Source organism: Condylura cristata, unplaced genomic scaffold (genome assembly GCF_000260355.1).
Source record: "Condylura cristata isolate star-nosed mole 26May11 unplaced genomic scaffold, ConCri1.0 scaffold00035, whole genome shotgun sequence".
Taxonomy (NCBI): Eukaryota; Metazoa; Chordata; class Mammalia; order Eulipotyphla; family Talpidae; genus Condylura; species Condylura cristata.
This window is the reverse complement of record NW_004567136.1, coordinates 8,215,245-8,230,514: the sequence shown is the minus strand read 5'-3', so window position 1 is coordinate 8,230,514 and position 15,270 is coordinate 8,215,245. Positions and strand designations below refer to the sequence as shown.

Sequence of the window (15,270 nt, the reverse complement as noted above, 5' to 3'; positions counted from 1 at the left end):
ACACACATGCTCATACACACAGGTGATGACACACACACAAGTGATGACACATATGCTCAATACACACAGGTGATGACACACATGCTCATACACACAGGTGATGATACACACATAGGTGATGACACATGTGATCACATACACTCACACACACACAGGTGACACACACAGGTGATGACACACATGCTCATATACACAGGTGATGACACACAGGTGTTGACACGCATGCTCACACACACAGGTGACCACACACGTTCACACGCACACACAGGTTGGACACACACAGGTGAGGACACAGACGTGCACACACAGGTGATGACACTCACACGCACACACACGCAGGCGATGACACACAGGTGATCACACACACACACACACACACACTTGCAGGATAAAAAGTGCAGCCCCTCGGGCAGAAGGCATTCAAGCCTAGCTGTACTCCGCTCGCTTCCTGAGAACAAGGCTCCCCCACCGATAAACAAAACACAGAGAGGGCTGTAAACCCAGGCACCCAGAGGCCGGGCTGCGGCTTCCCCTCTGGCCGCAGGCTGGCTCAGCCGTGAGCAGCAGGCCGGGCGACACACTGATGCCCTGGCTGCGGTGCCACGAGGTGGGGGGGCGATGCCAGTGACATCAGCACACACAGGCCACGTGCTGCTCCTTTAAGCCATTCCAGATCGCAGTCCTTCCAGGACTGCCCATAAAAGGAAGTCTTTTTTACTCTGTGGGATCTGAGACCTTGTTTACACTATCTCTCCACAGGAAAACTTTCCAGTAGACTCTGCAAGGATTTATGAGCTGATAAAATTCCTCTTTCAAAAAAGCCCATGTTTTACAACTAGATGACCCCGTCAGTGGGTCCTTGAGGGAAGGTTCCCGTGGGGGTGGGGCTGGGGGCTGCCCATCGCCCTGGCCTGGCCTGGGGCAGCAGGAGAAACCTGGAGCTGCTGCCCTGCTGGGGAGTGTCCAGGAGACTGGGCATCGGCAGGGGGGCCAGAGAACTGTCCCCCTCCACGCCACCCAGGGGGCACCCCTGCCTCACCCCAGCCCCGCCTTGGGAGGCTGGGATCACGGTCAACATGAGCACAGCCACGCAGTGCCCGAGCCAGCCCTGGCCCGGGCGGTGGCTGACAACAGAGCCTGGCTGCAGAAAGGACCCGGAGGGCTGGGTGAGCCTGCCCTGCGCTCTGAGTGCCAGGACCCACAGGGGCTGCCCTGCCCCACCCCCATCAGCCGTTCGGCAGCAAGGAAACAAGCACAGGGCCTCGCAGGGCCTGGGCCCATCTCTCTCCAGGGTGCTGCATCGGCCGTGGCTGCCTCCCTGCTTCCCAGTCACAAGGGAGCTTCATTGGCAACAGAACGAGCCTGCCTGAAATCTGCAGTAGCAGAGGGAGCCCGCCGACTCTGCCTCACACTGTCCGTGAGTGAGAACCTCTGGGCTAGCACGCGCGGCCCAGAAGAAGCCCTCCCCGGCCAGGGCTGGACAAGGAGCTGCGCAGGTCTCACCGCAGAGGCTGTGGCTCGGTGCATGCCTCTGCCCACCGCCCTGGAATCGGGCCCTAGTGACCAGACCTGCGAAAGCGAGGAGCGCCCCTTGTAGCCGACCTCCAGGGCACCGGAGGGCTCCTTGCCATCGGGAGAGCCAGTATGGAGATCTGAGTGTAAGAGGTCAGGACAGGCTTTGTCGTCAACTAAACACACCTCCGCCAGGAGGCCGCAGCCGCATCTGACCTCGTGCCGCTTGCTAAACTAATTCAACGGACTCAGGGCTTGAGACTGCCAGGCCTGGACACTGCGGCTTGGACCAGGGAGATGCTCTGAAAGCCCGGGCGTGCTGGGCTGCCAGGCGTGGGCATTAGCGGCTCTTTCTGGACTAGCCCCCTGCACCGGCTTGTCGTGAATAGCAGACAGCCAAAGCGTCGTCCTGATGTCGCGTGGGGGCCACCGGCGGCCACCGCGCCACCTCGGCCCCCCATGGTTGCCGCACTGGACCTCGGGAACCCCGGGACTGAAGCGGCTTCTCCTCCACACGGAGGCCTGGCCAGGCTGTCGGGCAACTCTCGCGGTGGGGTCACCTTCTCTCCTCTGGGAAAACATGGGCCCTTCTTTACTTTCTTGCAACACAGCACCCCTTTCCCAGAACACTTCGCCCTCACCAAAGGTCATCAACGGATTCACAAGGACAGCACAGACACTCCCTTTGCAACCAACTAGCCTCCTTTCATTTGGTCTTTTCATCGGAGGGAGAAAAACTTGCCAGGGGGGTTCTGGATGGCCAAGCAGAAGTGCCTCCTGGAGTGAACACTGAATATCCGAGAGTCACCGCTCCTTTCGGGTTTCCTTGTCACCCTGTGCTGGGAACGGGGCGCCCCTGGCCTTTCCCAGGGCACACTCAACTAGTGTTAAAACACAGTCACCTGGGTCAGTCCTGCAAGGTTCCCTGAGACCAGCTTTTACCCCAGTCTCCTCCCATCACCCCAAAACCACATAAACACAACCGACAGCTGCCTTCTCTGTCTGTACCTTTGCTCAAGCACCACCAACGCCAGGGTGGGCGCTCTGCTGGCACTGCTCACTTCTGCGCTAATTCAGCGGCCATCACTCCTCAAACTTCAGGAATGGGGAAGATTTTTCCTACAGTGGGCTGGTCGCAACACAGTGGCCATGGGCTGCAGGAGGTGCAGCTGCGGGGACTGGCATGAGCAGCCCCCCACAGCCTCCCTCAGGCTCCGGGGTTCTCCTCCTTGAGGCTGGGAAACCCCAGTGTGGAAACTGTGGAGTGAGCGAGCGGAGGTGGCCACTCTGGGCATTCACCTCCAGGCAGCCTGGGGCCAGCTGGGGGCCACGCCTGGCTTGCCGTGTCACTGGGTGAGAACGATCACCCAGGGATGGCGTTGAGATTTGGGAATGGTTGGGGAAAGGAACCCAATGGCATTTTGTGAGAACATGCATGTGATGTGCAACGCACATGTTTGCACCCACAAATAGTATTTTCTTGGTGCTCAGGGATGTGGCGCTGGTGACCACATCTTGTCTTGTGGTTGTACCTGCACTGCAATGTGGACACAGGCGGCCGTGAGCTGACTGCATTCGCTACCTGGCCTTTCAGAGAAGATCGCTGAGCCCTGCCCTTGTGCAAGCCAGCTGTATGGTCTGAGGACAGGGGCGCAGGTCACAGAGAAGCTCAGGCAGCTGTGATGCTCAGCCTGGATGCCGAGCCCAGCCCTGGTCAGGCCTTCGGAGGAGCCCAGCTGCCAGCCGGCTCACAGCCTCGGGGAGACCAGGAGCCAGAGCTGTTCGGCATGGCCACGCCCACCCCAGCCCTTCGAAACCGCCACCTTTGGGTCCTGGGGTCTGAAGAGGTTGTACTGGCCAAGTTTTTAAACAAGGGACCCAGGAAATCCTGAGCCCCGCCCACTGCTCTGCCCTTTGAGAAGTGGAGCTGTCACTGGGGCCCTCCCTGCACCCCAAGGCCCGGGGACACACAGGTTTCCTGGTGCAGACCATGCTCGGCAGATCGACCAGCACCTCACCCCATGATGTTGATAAATGACGCCTCTGGCCCTCTTCTCACACCCATCCAAGCCGCCTGACACAGAACACGCTCTGGCAGAGCAAACACCCAGGAGGAGCAGCTGGAAGGACGAGCTGTCACCTCCATGTGGCTTTCGGGATTCACTCTCGGTAGGAACACTCCAAGCGCCCCAGAAAAAACCAAAGCTTTGGCTTCCTGCTTCCCCAGCAGATTCTAAGACGGTCCCCAAGTCGCCATGGTGGAGTGGGCGTGGGCTGGTGAGGACAGGATGGCCCCTCTCTAGTTAGGTTTCTCGTCGGTGGACTCTGAGTTCATCAAAGGGAGGCTCTCCTTGGTGACTGACTTCATTAGGTAAAGGAGATGGGAGAAGCTGCTGCCCCTTGAGAAGCAGGCTGTGCCGTGACAGAGCCTGCAGGAGGCTCCAGCCAGCAGCCATGAGGCCAGAGGATGTCCGTGCCACAGCCACGGGCTGAGTCCTCAATGACCGGCCAGGGCTGGGCAGAGGCCCGAGACGCCGCTGGCAGCTCCTTGACTCCAGCCTCCCGAGACAGAGCAGAGGCAGACGCGGGTCTGGGCTCCGTGAACACCAGAGGCCCTCACCGTGGACCCCGTGAGACACGTACGGGGCAGTCACGCTGTAGGGCCAGGCTTCCTGGCACCTCCCCGACGGGGACACCATTGAGGTGGCAGGTGCCGGACTGCCCGTGGGGTAAGGCCACAGGCGCCCCGCGCGGTGCCTGCTGGGCCCTGACCACCACCTGAGCTCATGCTTCTCAAAGGCTGGAGCCTCTGAGCTTGGCTGACCACCCTGTCATGCTGCATTTTCAAAGACCATCCTGCATGGGGAAGACGGGTGAAGGGTCCTCGGGTCGACTCTTGCTCAGAGGCATCTAGCCCGCGAAAGCACAGTGCAAACCGCAAGTCAGAACCACAGGCTTAAGGGCGAGGGGGTGGGATGAAGACACCTGTGCGAAGGCCTGGGGCCCATCCATCCAGGCTAACCCCCCTCCAAACTGCCTGCCGCCCCTGGGCCAGGGAGACCCGTTCCCAGAGCCACTCGTCTCATGGGCCCAGAAGATACATACAGCATGTCGGGGCAGTTGTCTGGCTTGTCCAGAAGGCCGCCCTCCATGACGAAGCGAAGGACCTGCTCGTTGGACAGGCCCTGGTACGGCTGCTCGGCCAGTGTGGCGATCTCCCAGAGGACGACCCCGAAGGACCTACGGGGAGGAAAGAAGCGTGAGTCTGGGGAGGGGCGCACGGCTGCACTGCCTTTACTTTCGGGCCTTTCCTGCAGCTCCCGTGTGGTCTCTGATGCTTCATGCAGAGTGAATGCGGCCCCAGCCATGTAGCTGGGGTGGCTGAATGCAGGGAGTTTCGGGGCACCCTTGAAAGCTAGGAAGCACCTGGTTCAGACTGCACCCCAGATGGGACAACTGAATTTAGGGCCTGGCCCCAGGCATCTCCCAGTGGGGCCGTTTCGCCCAGACCTGCTGGGTTCTAAGGACAGAACACAGGTCCCCAGGTTTGGCTGGGACAGTGACGTGCTGGCCTCATGAGGTTGGGGACAACAGCCTCTGGTCGCTGCTGCCTAGCGGGCACCACAGGTGAGTTTTGAAATCAGGGAGACCAGGGCCTGAACCCAGTCCTGATGTCATGAGCCTGGGGTGTGGGTCTCAGCCTAGGAGGGTTTCGAGGCTCCATAAGGAGGCGTGTGGCCTCTGTGGCCAGGGAGGAGCCCAGTGCCCAAGGCGGAGGCGCTGGCGGGGGAAGGCTCCGTGTCCCTGTTAGGGCTTGGAGGAGGGAAGCCCTGGTGGGCGTCACGGACAACCAAGAATTCTCAAGCACAGAGCTCAGCCAAGGAGTAACGCCACAGGCAGGCATGGCACAATGGCGCCTGCTGTGCAGTTTTACGTGTGGTTGGGAAGGTGTAGCTGACGGACAGCAAACCGAAGCAGATGACACAAAGCTTCTTCGGTAACAGAGACAGGCCAGCTGTGGTGTGCCCAGGAAGGTGGCCCTTTCAGCACAGACTGCCACGGATCCCCAGGGGTCTGTTTGCCTTTGTATCTGGTTGGTTGCACAGGCAGCCACACAGCACAGGAGGTGCCACGGGGGGTTTCGGAAGCCTACTGGGGCCTCTGAGGGGTGTCCCGGGCCAGGGTGCCTGGGAGCACTGTGACAATCCCAGGGCACTCCCCACAGAGGGCACTTGGGACCTTGGCGGGGAGCCTGAGCCGGGAAGGCCTCTGACTCTGGATTGTTTCATTCACTGCTTCAGCCATTTACCATGAACAAAGGGGTTTTGTACACACTGATACTAAAAGCAGATGTTAGACGTAAATAGAATCTTAGCCATCAGAGGACCGATCCACCCAAGGTCCTTAACTTCCGGAAACAAGAATATTGCTCTTTCTTTATATTGCGCAAGAGACCTAGAAAAGCCAAAGACCCAGAAGCCAAACGCGTCATTCAAAGGCCTGGGCCAAGGGCGGTGGGATTCTCCACCCCCTTCAGCAGTGTCCACATCCGGGAGCCGGCCAGGTGGCATAAGGGGCCGTCAGGTCTGAGGCGTGGTACGGGCTAAGAGATGACCAGATTGCGGTTTTCCTGACCGCAGTCCTGGCTCGAGAATCCTCTGAAACTGGGCCCACTTTTCTTGCCCCACAGCCTTGGCTGGCTGTGTCAGCTGCCTTCATGCAGCCAATTCTTGCTGGGAGGCTCCCAAGCTGACCCTTTCGGCCCCAATGGCTCTATTTCAGGCTCCCAGTGACTTGGCCATCCGAAACTCCAACTGAACTTGGCCTCCAAACCTGCTCCTCTTCTGCAGTCACTGCCGACGACACCCTGCCCCCACATGAGCAGCCCTTCCCCAGCCTCTGGGTGCACCCTTCAGGGGGTGCCTCACCCCTGCGGCTCAGGGCAACTTTCTCGGAAAGCCTGGCAGACAGTCTTCCTGCTTCGCCGACAGCACATGCCTCCTCTACTCAGGGCACCTGCACTCTAGCCAACATGGCCATCTCCAGACTCAGCTCACAAAAGCTGCTAGAGTCTTGGTAAAGCCTAAGGCCCTGATGCTCTGTCCAAGGCCTTCTCCCTTCATCTCATCCTGGCTCCCCTAAGTTCATCCTGCCAGCCTCCTTGTGCAGCAAGCGCTTGGCGTCTCCATGGCTTCCTGCAGCATTCCCACGGCCAGGACCCCTCCTCAGGGCTCCAATGGCAATGCCTCAGGCCTGGAGGACACCCTGGCATCTTCTAACTCAAGTGAGCGATTTTCCAGGGGCACAGTGCAACAGGGGGCCTCAGAAGAACGAGCACATGCCCCAGGTCCAGAACAGTCTTGAAGGACCGCAGGCCCATCTGAAGATGCTCAGCAAGACAAAAGCAGCCACTTCCCTGTGACCCCAAGGCCTGCCTTTTCAAAAACAGAGCACGGTGTGCTTTCTGCTACAGAGAGCAGGGCCAGTGGGGACTCCCTGAGCTGACTTTAGCACAGCTTGGAAAAAAACCTACAAAGAACACAGGTGTGTAAGGAATGAGGAGGGTCCGACATTGCCAGAGGAAACTGCAGGCCCAGGAAAGCTTTGTGCAAAGCTCAAAGACCAGCTGTCACAGACACTGTGGACTCGGGGATGGGCCTGCCCCCAGACGCCTGTCCCCAGAGATACCTTCCAATCTCAAGATTCTGGGCTTTGCTACAAAGTCAAAGAAACTTCTTTGTCTTTCTTTCTTTCTAGATTTTAACTCTTTAGGATGTGTGATACTGAATACAACCTAAAATGACCTCCATTCTTTCGAGAGAGACAACTTCAGTTTAAGCGTGGACGACAGAAATTCCCCGCATTCTCCCATGCTGTCATCTCTACCCTTTATTATTACTCGCCCAGCTGTTTTTAAAAAGTTCAAGCAGCTCAGTGCTGAACAATGACTGAGCACCACCACTGACAGCTACAACTGGTGCCATGCTACATGTGGTTCACAGTGGCTAATGTCATCAGGTGGGCCCAAACTGGCACTGAGTTGCTACTCCCTACGATAACCGCTAACCAGAATTTGATTTCAACAACTCTTGTGTTCTCTTCCTGCTCTGCCTCTATCTCCCCGGACTCTCTGGGTTTTCTAGTTTATTCTACTAGAAGCTGTCCTCAAAGCTCTTGGAGCCACGGAACCTGGAATAAACAGCCACGGGCCTGGGCCCAGCTTGCTCTCCTGGCACCCCCGTGACTAAGGTGCCATCGCACACTTTGATTTGACAGCAGAGAGAATCATCCTGGACAAGCTGATTCGCAAAACAGAGCTCATACTGGAGCTGGAGAGCACTCAGGCTTTGCTGGGTCATATTAAATGCTATTTCCAATTTGCACCTGTCTTCCAAAGAAGATTCAGGCTCCTGCACATGAAGCTATAAAAAATGATGTCTGTCACTACTAAAATCGCTCCCCTCTGTGGTCACCCAGACACTCGGCGTAAACAACTACCATTTCTGTACCACACCGGCCATGGGATCTCCCAAAAGGACAGCCAAGAATCAAGCTGACGTTCTAGAAGGACCAGCTCTCATGCCAGGGCCTGAGCCTGCCAAAAACCTCAGTTGTCTCTGGGAACCTAACTGCCTCTCTACAGTGTTGCTGAGGAACCACAGTAAACAACACCATTGTTTTCTGAATTCCTTGCACGCCTTGGCTGTAGAGCTTCCTACCCAAAGACACTTTTACTGGTGAGGGAGATTTTGCTGGAGACTTTGTCTGGGCCGACAAGGACGGATGTTCACTGGGAGAGGACAGACAGTAGATGGGACCTAGCACCTTCACTCAGTATAACGTGAAATCAGCAAACACCAAAGACTCATAGACTTCGGGCCTAAATACATCAAGGCTTGCTGTAAAGGCTCAGTTAGGTGAGGCGGCCACACAGCCGCCTTGTATGATTTACTGCCAAAGAGAAAGAGAGGGCAGAGGCCGAAAGGGACGTTTCCTGGCACGTTCCTGCTCTGGGAGGTGAGCTGGGGCAGTCTCGAGGGTACTGAGCCACGCAGGGAGCGGCTAAGGGTTTAAAAAGGTGGGTCCTGCAAATTGCGGCATCCCATGGGTGCCCTGACGTACAGGGCGTCAAAGTCAGAATGTGGCTCACGGAGTGTCAGCCACGGCTGGGGTGGAGTTAACAATGCACAGAAGACAGGAGCGAAAGAAAATTCTGCAGACTGGGCCGGTGAGGCTCGGGGGTGGGGGGGTGGGGAGGGGGGGCGAGGCCCGGGCTCAGAGGGACAGACTCTCTCATACCAGACATCAGAGTGAGTGGTGAAGACGCCGTCCTTGAGGGACTCGGGGGACATCCAGCGCACCGGCAGCAGGCCTTTCCCTCCTTTCCGGTAATAGTCTGTCTCATAGATGTCTCTCGTCATGCCAAAGTCTGGAGAGAGGAGACAAGGCATGTGAGTTAGGCTGTGGGGAGTGTGCCTGGACAGAGCCTCAGGGGGCTGATATCAGAGCCGGCAAATTTTCAAAGTTAGAAAAACAGGGAGATGAGCCACACGCCCAGGAAAGACGGAGAAATCTCTGCTTGTGTGTCCCTTTTGAAGGGAGGTCTGTCCTGCTTTTAAAAAGCTAGTCTTTCCGCGGCTGTTTGTTCTCTCGTTTAAAACGAGAAGCAGTTTGCAAATTATCGAGTCCCACAACTTATCAAGGGAACTGGTGCTTCGCAGACCCACGATCATTTGTACTTGGTTTTGAAACCTGATGAAATAAACAGGAGCCTGTTAGTTCTTATTTACTTGGTCCAAGGCCCCACTGCCAGAGGGGAGAAAGTCATTTCACCGCCTAATAAGGGGAAAAATATTGAGAGTAGCAATTCACCAGGAGAAAAGCCCAGGGTAAGCAGAGACAGTATTTACGAGGCCCCTGAAGCTATTACTCAATAATGTTTTTCAACATAATACTCCCACTTGTTTTTGAGATTTCTTCCATTTTTCCATGTCTCGAGAAGATGTCACGTAATTATGTTTGATGGCAGTCTTGTTTTAAAATCTGAAATTATCGCTTCTTTGTCAGATTTTGATTTTCCACTCAATCACAAGACCCTTGTTTACGCTTCTGTTCTCCTTCCCAGGAGAAGGGGGTGCTTTCTTTCTGAAAATGCTTGTGCATGTCTCGCCCTGCACCAGGAGGGCAGTGACGGAGCAGAGGCGGCCCAGGGGCCCGGGACATTCCCCGCACAGCCAGCTCGCACTGTGCAGGGACCCGCAAGCTGCCTCTGCTAAAGTGACTTGTCCTATTTGCAACCCATGAGTCACTGGGCATCGGAAAAACATTTTTGGAGCCTGGTGAAGAATAAAAACAGAGGATGAAAGTCTTATTTGTGAGTTAAACAGTGTCATGCAAATGACAGGGCCTGGCCTGGCCCTGCCCTACAAGGGGGAAAAAAAACAGAACTAAAAAAGCGATTTCTTCCTCAACACACAGCAAATTTTAGGAAAGAGAAACAATTACCAAGAAAATGTCACTCCTAATAAGCCACATGGTTAAACAGCAAACACGATGCTGGCTGCTGGGGACACCCAGTGGCACAAAACTAGCTCAAGGCTGTGGGGCCCAGCACGGAACAGGGTCTCTGCCAGTGTGGGCGTGGGGGTGGGGCGTGGGAGGGGTCAAGGATGCCAGGGACCTCAGGAAGTGCCACTGTCTGGCCTGGCAGAGTGTACTGGGGTGGGGGTGGGGTGCAGGGGGATTCCTCACACGAGTCCTGCCCACCGTCTCCTGGATCAATAGTGTCATCCCCATTTCCAAGGTGGTTAAATCGAGGCTCATGGAACTTACGGCACTTGCCCCAATCTTTCATTTGTTTGCATCAGAACCCAGGTTTCAGTTCAGGCACCCCCTGGTTTGCAGCTAGTCTGGGTCCCCGCAGAGAAGGAGGGGAAGGGGCACTGGACAAAGCAAATCTAGCTCCCACTGGCCCCGCATGTCACGGGAGGCCGGTATGTGCTGCCCATGGACACTGACTGCCCACCTAGCGGCACCCCGCCCGCAGCCTGTGAGCTTCGCTCCTGCTCAGGTCTGGCAAGCTAAGGACACACCTCCGATTTTGACTGTGAAATCTTCGGCCACCATGCAGTTCCGGGCAGCAAGGTCTCTGTGGACAAACTTGTTGGCGTTGAGGTACGCCATGCCATCTGCGATCTCTCCGGCCATCTGGATCATCTTGCTCAGGCTTGGAGGTGCTAGCACGGGATTGTTCTGGTGGAGATTATGAAAGTCATGTGAGCATTCCAGAACCGTGTCACCCCAGGCTCCCTTGGGTTGGTGAAGCCACTCTGGTTCGGTCCCAGTTCATCCTGCTCTGACAGGACACGTTATTACGGAGACCAGAGCTCCGTGTGGTGGCGAGCGCTGGGCTGGCCGGCCACATCCCTGGGCCCTGTGGGGCGGCCACCCGTCAGCACCCCCAGGGCCAGCATTTTCTCTTTGGGAAAGGAAAAAAATTATTTACAGTGAAACAAGCAATTTGACATAGTAAGAGTTCTTGTTTGCACAAGTTCCTATTAGTGTGTGTTTTCTTACTGCTATAACCACAGGGCAGGGAGGCGAGGGGGGGGGGTCAGCAATACACCTCCCCCGTGTATGAGCCCTGGATATGTTATTGGTGTTTCCTATAGACGTGTGGTCATGATCTGATGATTGCCACCTTCTTTAAATTTTTCTGAAGTTCAAGAGAAATAATCGAGAAGAGGAATTGTTCCACCTTCTAACATGGCAGGCCTCGGCTTTTACGTTCTGTGGGTCCCAAGGAAGAAAGGCCTTGACAATTTAAGTCCCTACAGCTGATTCTAGACAAGGACCCAGCCGAAGCACTGAATGTTGCTGGAGAAGCTTCTCCTCTTTGCAGAGGTCAACATAACTGGCTTCGGCACAGAAAAGAAATGCCCTCAAGAATAAAGCTATGTAGGAAAAAGTTTTATAGAAAACAGGTGCCAAGTCTGCACCTTAAAATTAAAAATGAAAACCCAAGGAGCATCCTCCAGCTCAGGGGATAACCGGCTCTTGATGGCACTAGAGGACAGAATTTACCCTCTGTCCCTGACTCCAGAGCACCCTTGGCCATCGCTGCAAAGCCATCTTGCTCTGACAGCTCCCCGGAAGGCCCCAGGACCCCGTATGGATAGTGCCCGGTGCGTGGCCATGGTCCAGACCCACAGATGCCAGTTTCGCGCAGTGAGGAGCTGCGTCTGCTGAAAGCTGGCTTCTAGAAGCATTGGCACCAGTCTCCATGCACTTCCAGCCTGGCTCCCTCACATGCAGCGTGCATGTGAACCCCAAAGAGACTATGGAGGCTGTGTCTGGTGATTTAAAGTATAATCACTGAGTGAGAAGTCCAACCAGTTTCTTTTACGCAGGATTCCCCTTTAGAGTCTTCCACCCCCCTCTCCCGAAGTCCTTTTCACTTCTCCAGGGTTCTCTACACACATGGAAGGGGGGGTCACCGGCAGGTGAAGTGTGAAGTGTGTGCTCACGGTCCCTAAGTTGTCGGGCGTCATGGTGCTTACTTGAAAGTGGTTTTCATAAACAACGTGGAAAACAGAATTGGGGGAGAACAAATGAAAAATGAAATGAAAAACAGAATCAGAGAAAGGAGGCGGATTTTAAACACCGACAGAGGCACTAAGGGCCACGGCGCCGGACGTCGAGAGCAAAGTTTCCGACGTGGCCACGCTGCCTGGACACGCACGCCCGTACCCGCTCTCCAGGCCACAGTGGCCAGATGTGACCGGGCGGCGCAGCGAGGAGAGCAGACTGGCCGTGGTCAAGCGTCCCATCCTTCCACCTGGCCTCAGTTTGAAAGTCTCACTCAGGCAAGGCACAAGGGCTTCAGTCATCCTCTTAGCCTACACACGGGGAAACTGAGGCCCGGAGCAGATGCCGGAGGACCGCAGGGCGGCTCGGCAACGCTCCGGTCTCTAGTCACCACCTGCCTGAGCCTCTCCCCTTCCTGCGGCTTGTGCGCCAATCACGAAGTGGCCGAGGGCATGGGCCCAGAACTGACACCGGGCGGCTGCGGCTGCGGAGGTGATATGGTGCAGGCTAAAGGCAGGGCCCGAGACGGCTGTTCTGGGGCAGGTCACGGGACACAGCAGACCGCACGCTCACTCAAGCCACAGGATGAGGGAGAGGGCACCCTGGCAGCGAGGCGAAACCGGACCTGCCGGCTTTGTGGCTAAGTATTTACCTACTTTCATTCTTAGAATCGCTCACTCCCAAGTCTTGGTTCCAAGGCCACAAAGCTGACCGGTGGGTTCATACCACAGGCGGGTGGCACCAGAGTGACCAGCAAGAAACCACACAGGACCTTGGCAGTTTGGAGTTTGAAGCTTGAGAGACAAACCGGCCTCTTTCACTGGACTGAGCAAAGATGGTGCAGCTGAGGCAGCTGTCACTCACCAGTGGCGACAATAGAATGACAGACAACCTGATTCAAAAATGGGGGAAAGGCTGCCCTGGACGTTATTCCAGGGAGACAGTACAGATGCCCAGAGACACGTGACAAAGTGCTCACGGTCACTTAGCATTGGGGAAGGCTTACAGGGGCGTTCACAGGAGGCCCTCACTCTGTGACAGGCCTGGGGAGGGAGCGGAGGGAAAGGACCCCGCACAGCTCGGGGAGGGCAGGTTGCGAGGACTCTGCGCAGCATGGTACAGACAAGTGTCACAGGGTCCAGACAGACCCTCTCTGGTGTTCGTCCAAAGAATACGGAAACGGAACTGGAAACATGGTGGCTCCTATACACCTGGCTGGGTCAGCCATGCTCCAGCCGCGCTCGCCAAGACATGGAAGCGGACTAAGTGCCTGGCGAGAGACAAGTGAATGAAGAAACTGTGGTCCAGCCACTCAAAGGAACTTTTCTCAGCGAGTGAAATGGAAAGAAGGATGACTTGGGGATCATGAATCGATGGTTCTTGGGGTGATTATGCTAAGTGAAAAAAGTCACAAAGTGAACGACGATTGTTTTTTTTTTTTTCCATTCATGGGATAAAAACAACCAAAGAAGGCAACCTTGCAAAAATAACTGTGAACCTCTGGGGGCTGGGTGGGGGGGAGGGAGGGAGGTGCATGGAGGGAGTGGTGATGGCCTGGCTGTGGAGCTTGGTGGAGGCAAGTGAAGCCTATGCACATGGAGGTGTGAACCTTTACTCCCTAACTTACCTATTTTTAAAGAAGAATAAGCAAATCAACAAAATTTTGGAAGGAGAAAAAAAATAATAGCCCACTATGTGGGTGCAGATCAAGAATTAGATCAAAGTTCCTAGAGGAGAGGGTGCTGGCTGACTGGGGGGCACCTGGGGGTTTCAAATGGGGGGTGCCTTGTATCCAGAATGGAGAGGGGACCTCACTAGCAAGTCCCAGCTGCCCGGGCAAGAAGCCAGTCAACCTGCTGCTAAACTCAGCCAAGCATGTGTCAAAGGACTGGCCGCCACAAACGTGACCCTGGATTGTGGGGTGCGCCTGGGAAGAAACGCTGACCACAGTGGGCTGGAGAGAAACGTGCAGAAGCAAAAAGGGAAAGTCTGAGCTAGGAGAGGAGAACTCAGGAAGAGGAGCTGGCAGACTGCAGTGGGCAGTGGGGGGGTGGGATGGGGTGGGGAGAGGGGTGCCCGCAGGGTGGAGACAGTACAGTAACAGAAGCACAGGGTTGTGGGTTCAAATAAAGGGGCATTTGAGCAATAGCAGGGTCTCCCTCAGAGGCACGCGGTCTCTCCGGTCTGGTCAGCGAGAGCCCTAGATGCAGGACCCAGAGCTACTCACACGGCAAGGAGCGTGCAATGCTGGAGGGCAAATGCCTACAGACAGATCTCCTGCAGGAAGGTTCCAAAGGCATGAGAAACTCACCTCCATTTCTGGCCTCAGAGACCGGAGATAGCTTTTGAGGTCCCCCCGCGTCATCAGCTCCATGATGACCAGCGTGGGCTGGCCCTGGGACACCACGCCCAACAGCCGCACCTGCAGGAAGGGAACCGTCGGGATCAGAGGGCCCAGAACTGGGCCCCCACGAAGGGACCACAGGGGCTCTCCCGGTCAGAATCTTCTGGGCCCGGGAACGTGCAGGCAACAGTGAGTGGCCACCAATACACGGTGGCCCCAGGGAAGCCCCCTTCCTCCCTCTGTCGGGCTGGGGCCTCCGGGAGCTTTCTCTTACCACGTGGTGGCAGTTGAACTCCTTCATCACCGAAGCCTCGTTGAGAAACTCGATCCTCTCACGCATGCTCGCGGCTTCGTTCACCGTTTTGATGGCCACCCGGGTTTCCGGCTCATCTTTAACCACACCCTTGGCCACGCCTTCATAGACCATCCCGAAGGAGCCCTGGCCCAGCTCTCGGCTCATGGTGATCTTCTCACGAGCCACCTCCCACTCATCCGGCACGTACACTGGGGAGGGAAGCCAGAACCACCACCAGTGAGGCGGGAGCGAGCGGCAGGAGGCGCTCACGGGGCGCCAGGCCCAGGCATAGGAGGTGCCACATCCTCAGTGCACGGGGAGGCAGGGAACAGGGACAGAGAAGTCAGATCACCAAGGACGCCTGGAGAATCTGAGGGCATGACAGCACCAAAGCAACCCAGAAGGAAGCAAAGGAAGCATCTCTGGATAGGACAGGAGGACCCTTTTCTTTCCCTTTTAAAAAATCACTTAAAATACATTGTTGAGGCCCTCCCAGGTGGCGCAGCAGGTTAAAGCACAGCACTAAGAAGCT

General features: G+C 56.2%; 1 protein-coding gene across 1 annotated transcript in view; it reads right to left on the bottom strand.

Moving 5' to 3' along the window:
* Positions 1-15,270, bottom strand: part of IGF1R (insulin-like growth factor 1 receptor) — a 218,015-nt gene that overhangs the window by 3,641 nt on the left and 199,104 nt on the right. The window contains exons 17-21 of the mRNA XM_012732667.1: positions 14,718-14,947; positions 14,411-14,521; positions 10,605-10,764; positions 8,812-8,941; positions 4,618-4,752 (exon numbers count right to left, since the gene is read on the bottom strand). Coding sequence (XP_012588121.1) covers positions 4,618-4,752; positions 8,812-8,941; positions 10,605-10,764; positions 14,411-14,521; positions 14,718-14,947 — 766 coding nt within the window. The remainder of the gene's footprint in view (positions 1-4,617; positions 4,753-8,811; positions 8,942-10,604; positions 10,765-14,410; positions 14,522-14,717; positions 14,948-15,270) is intronic.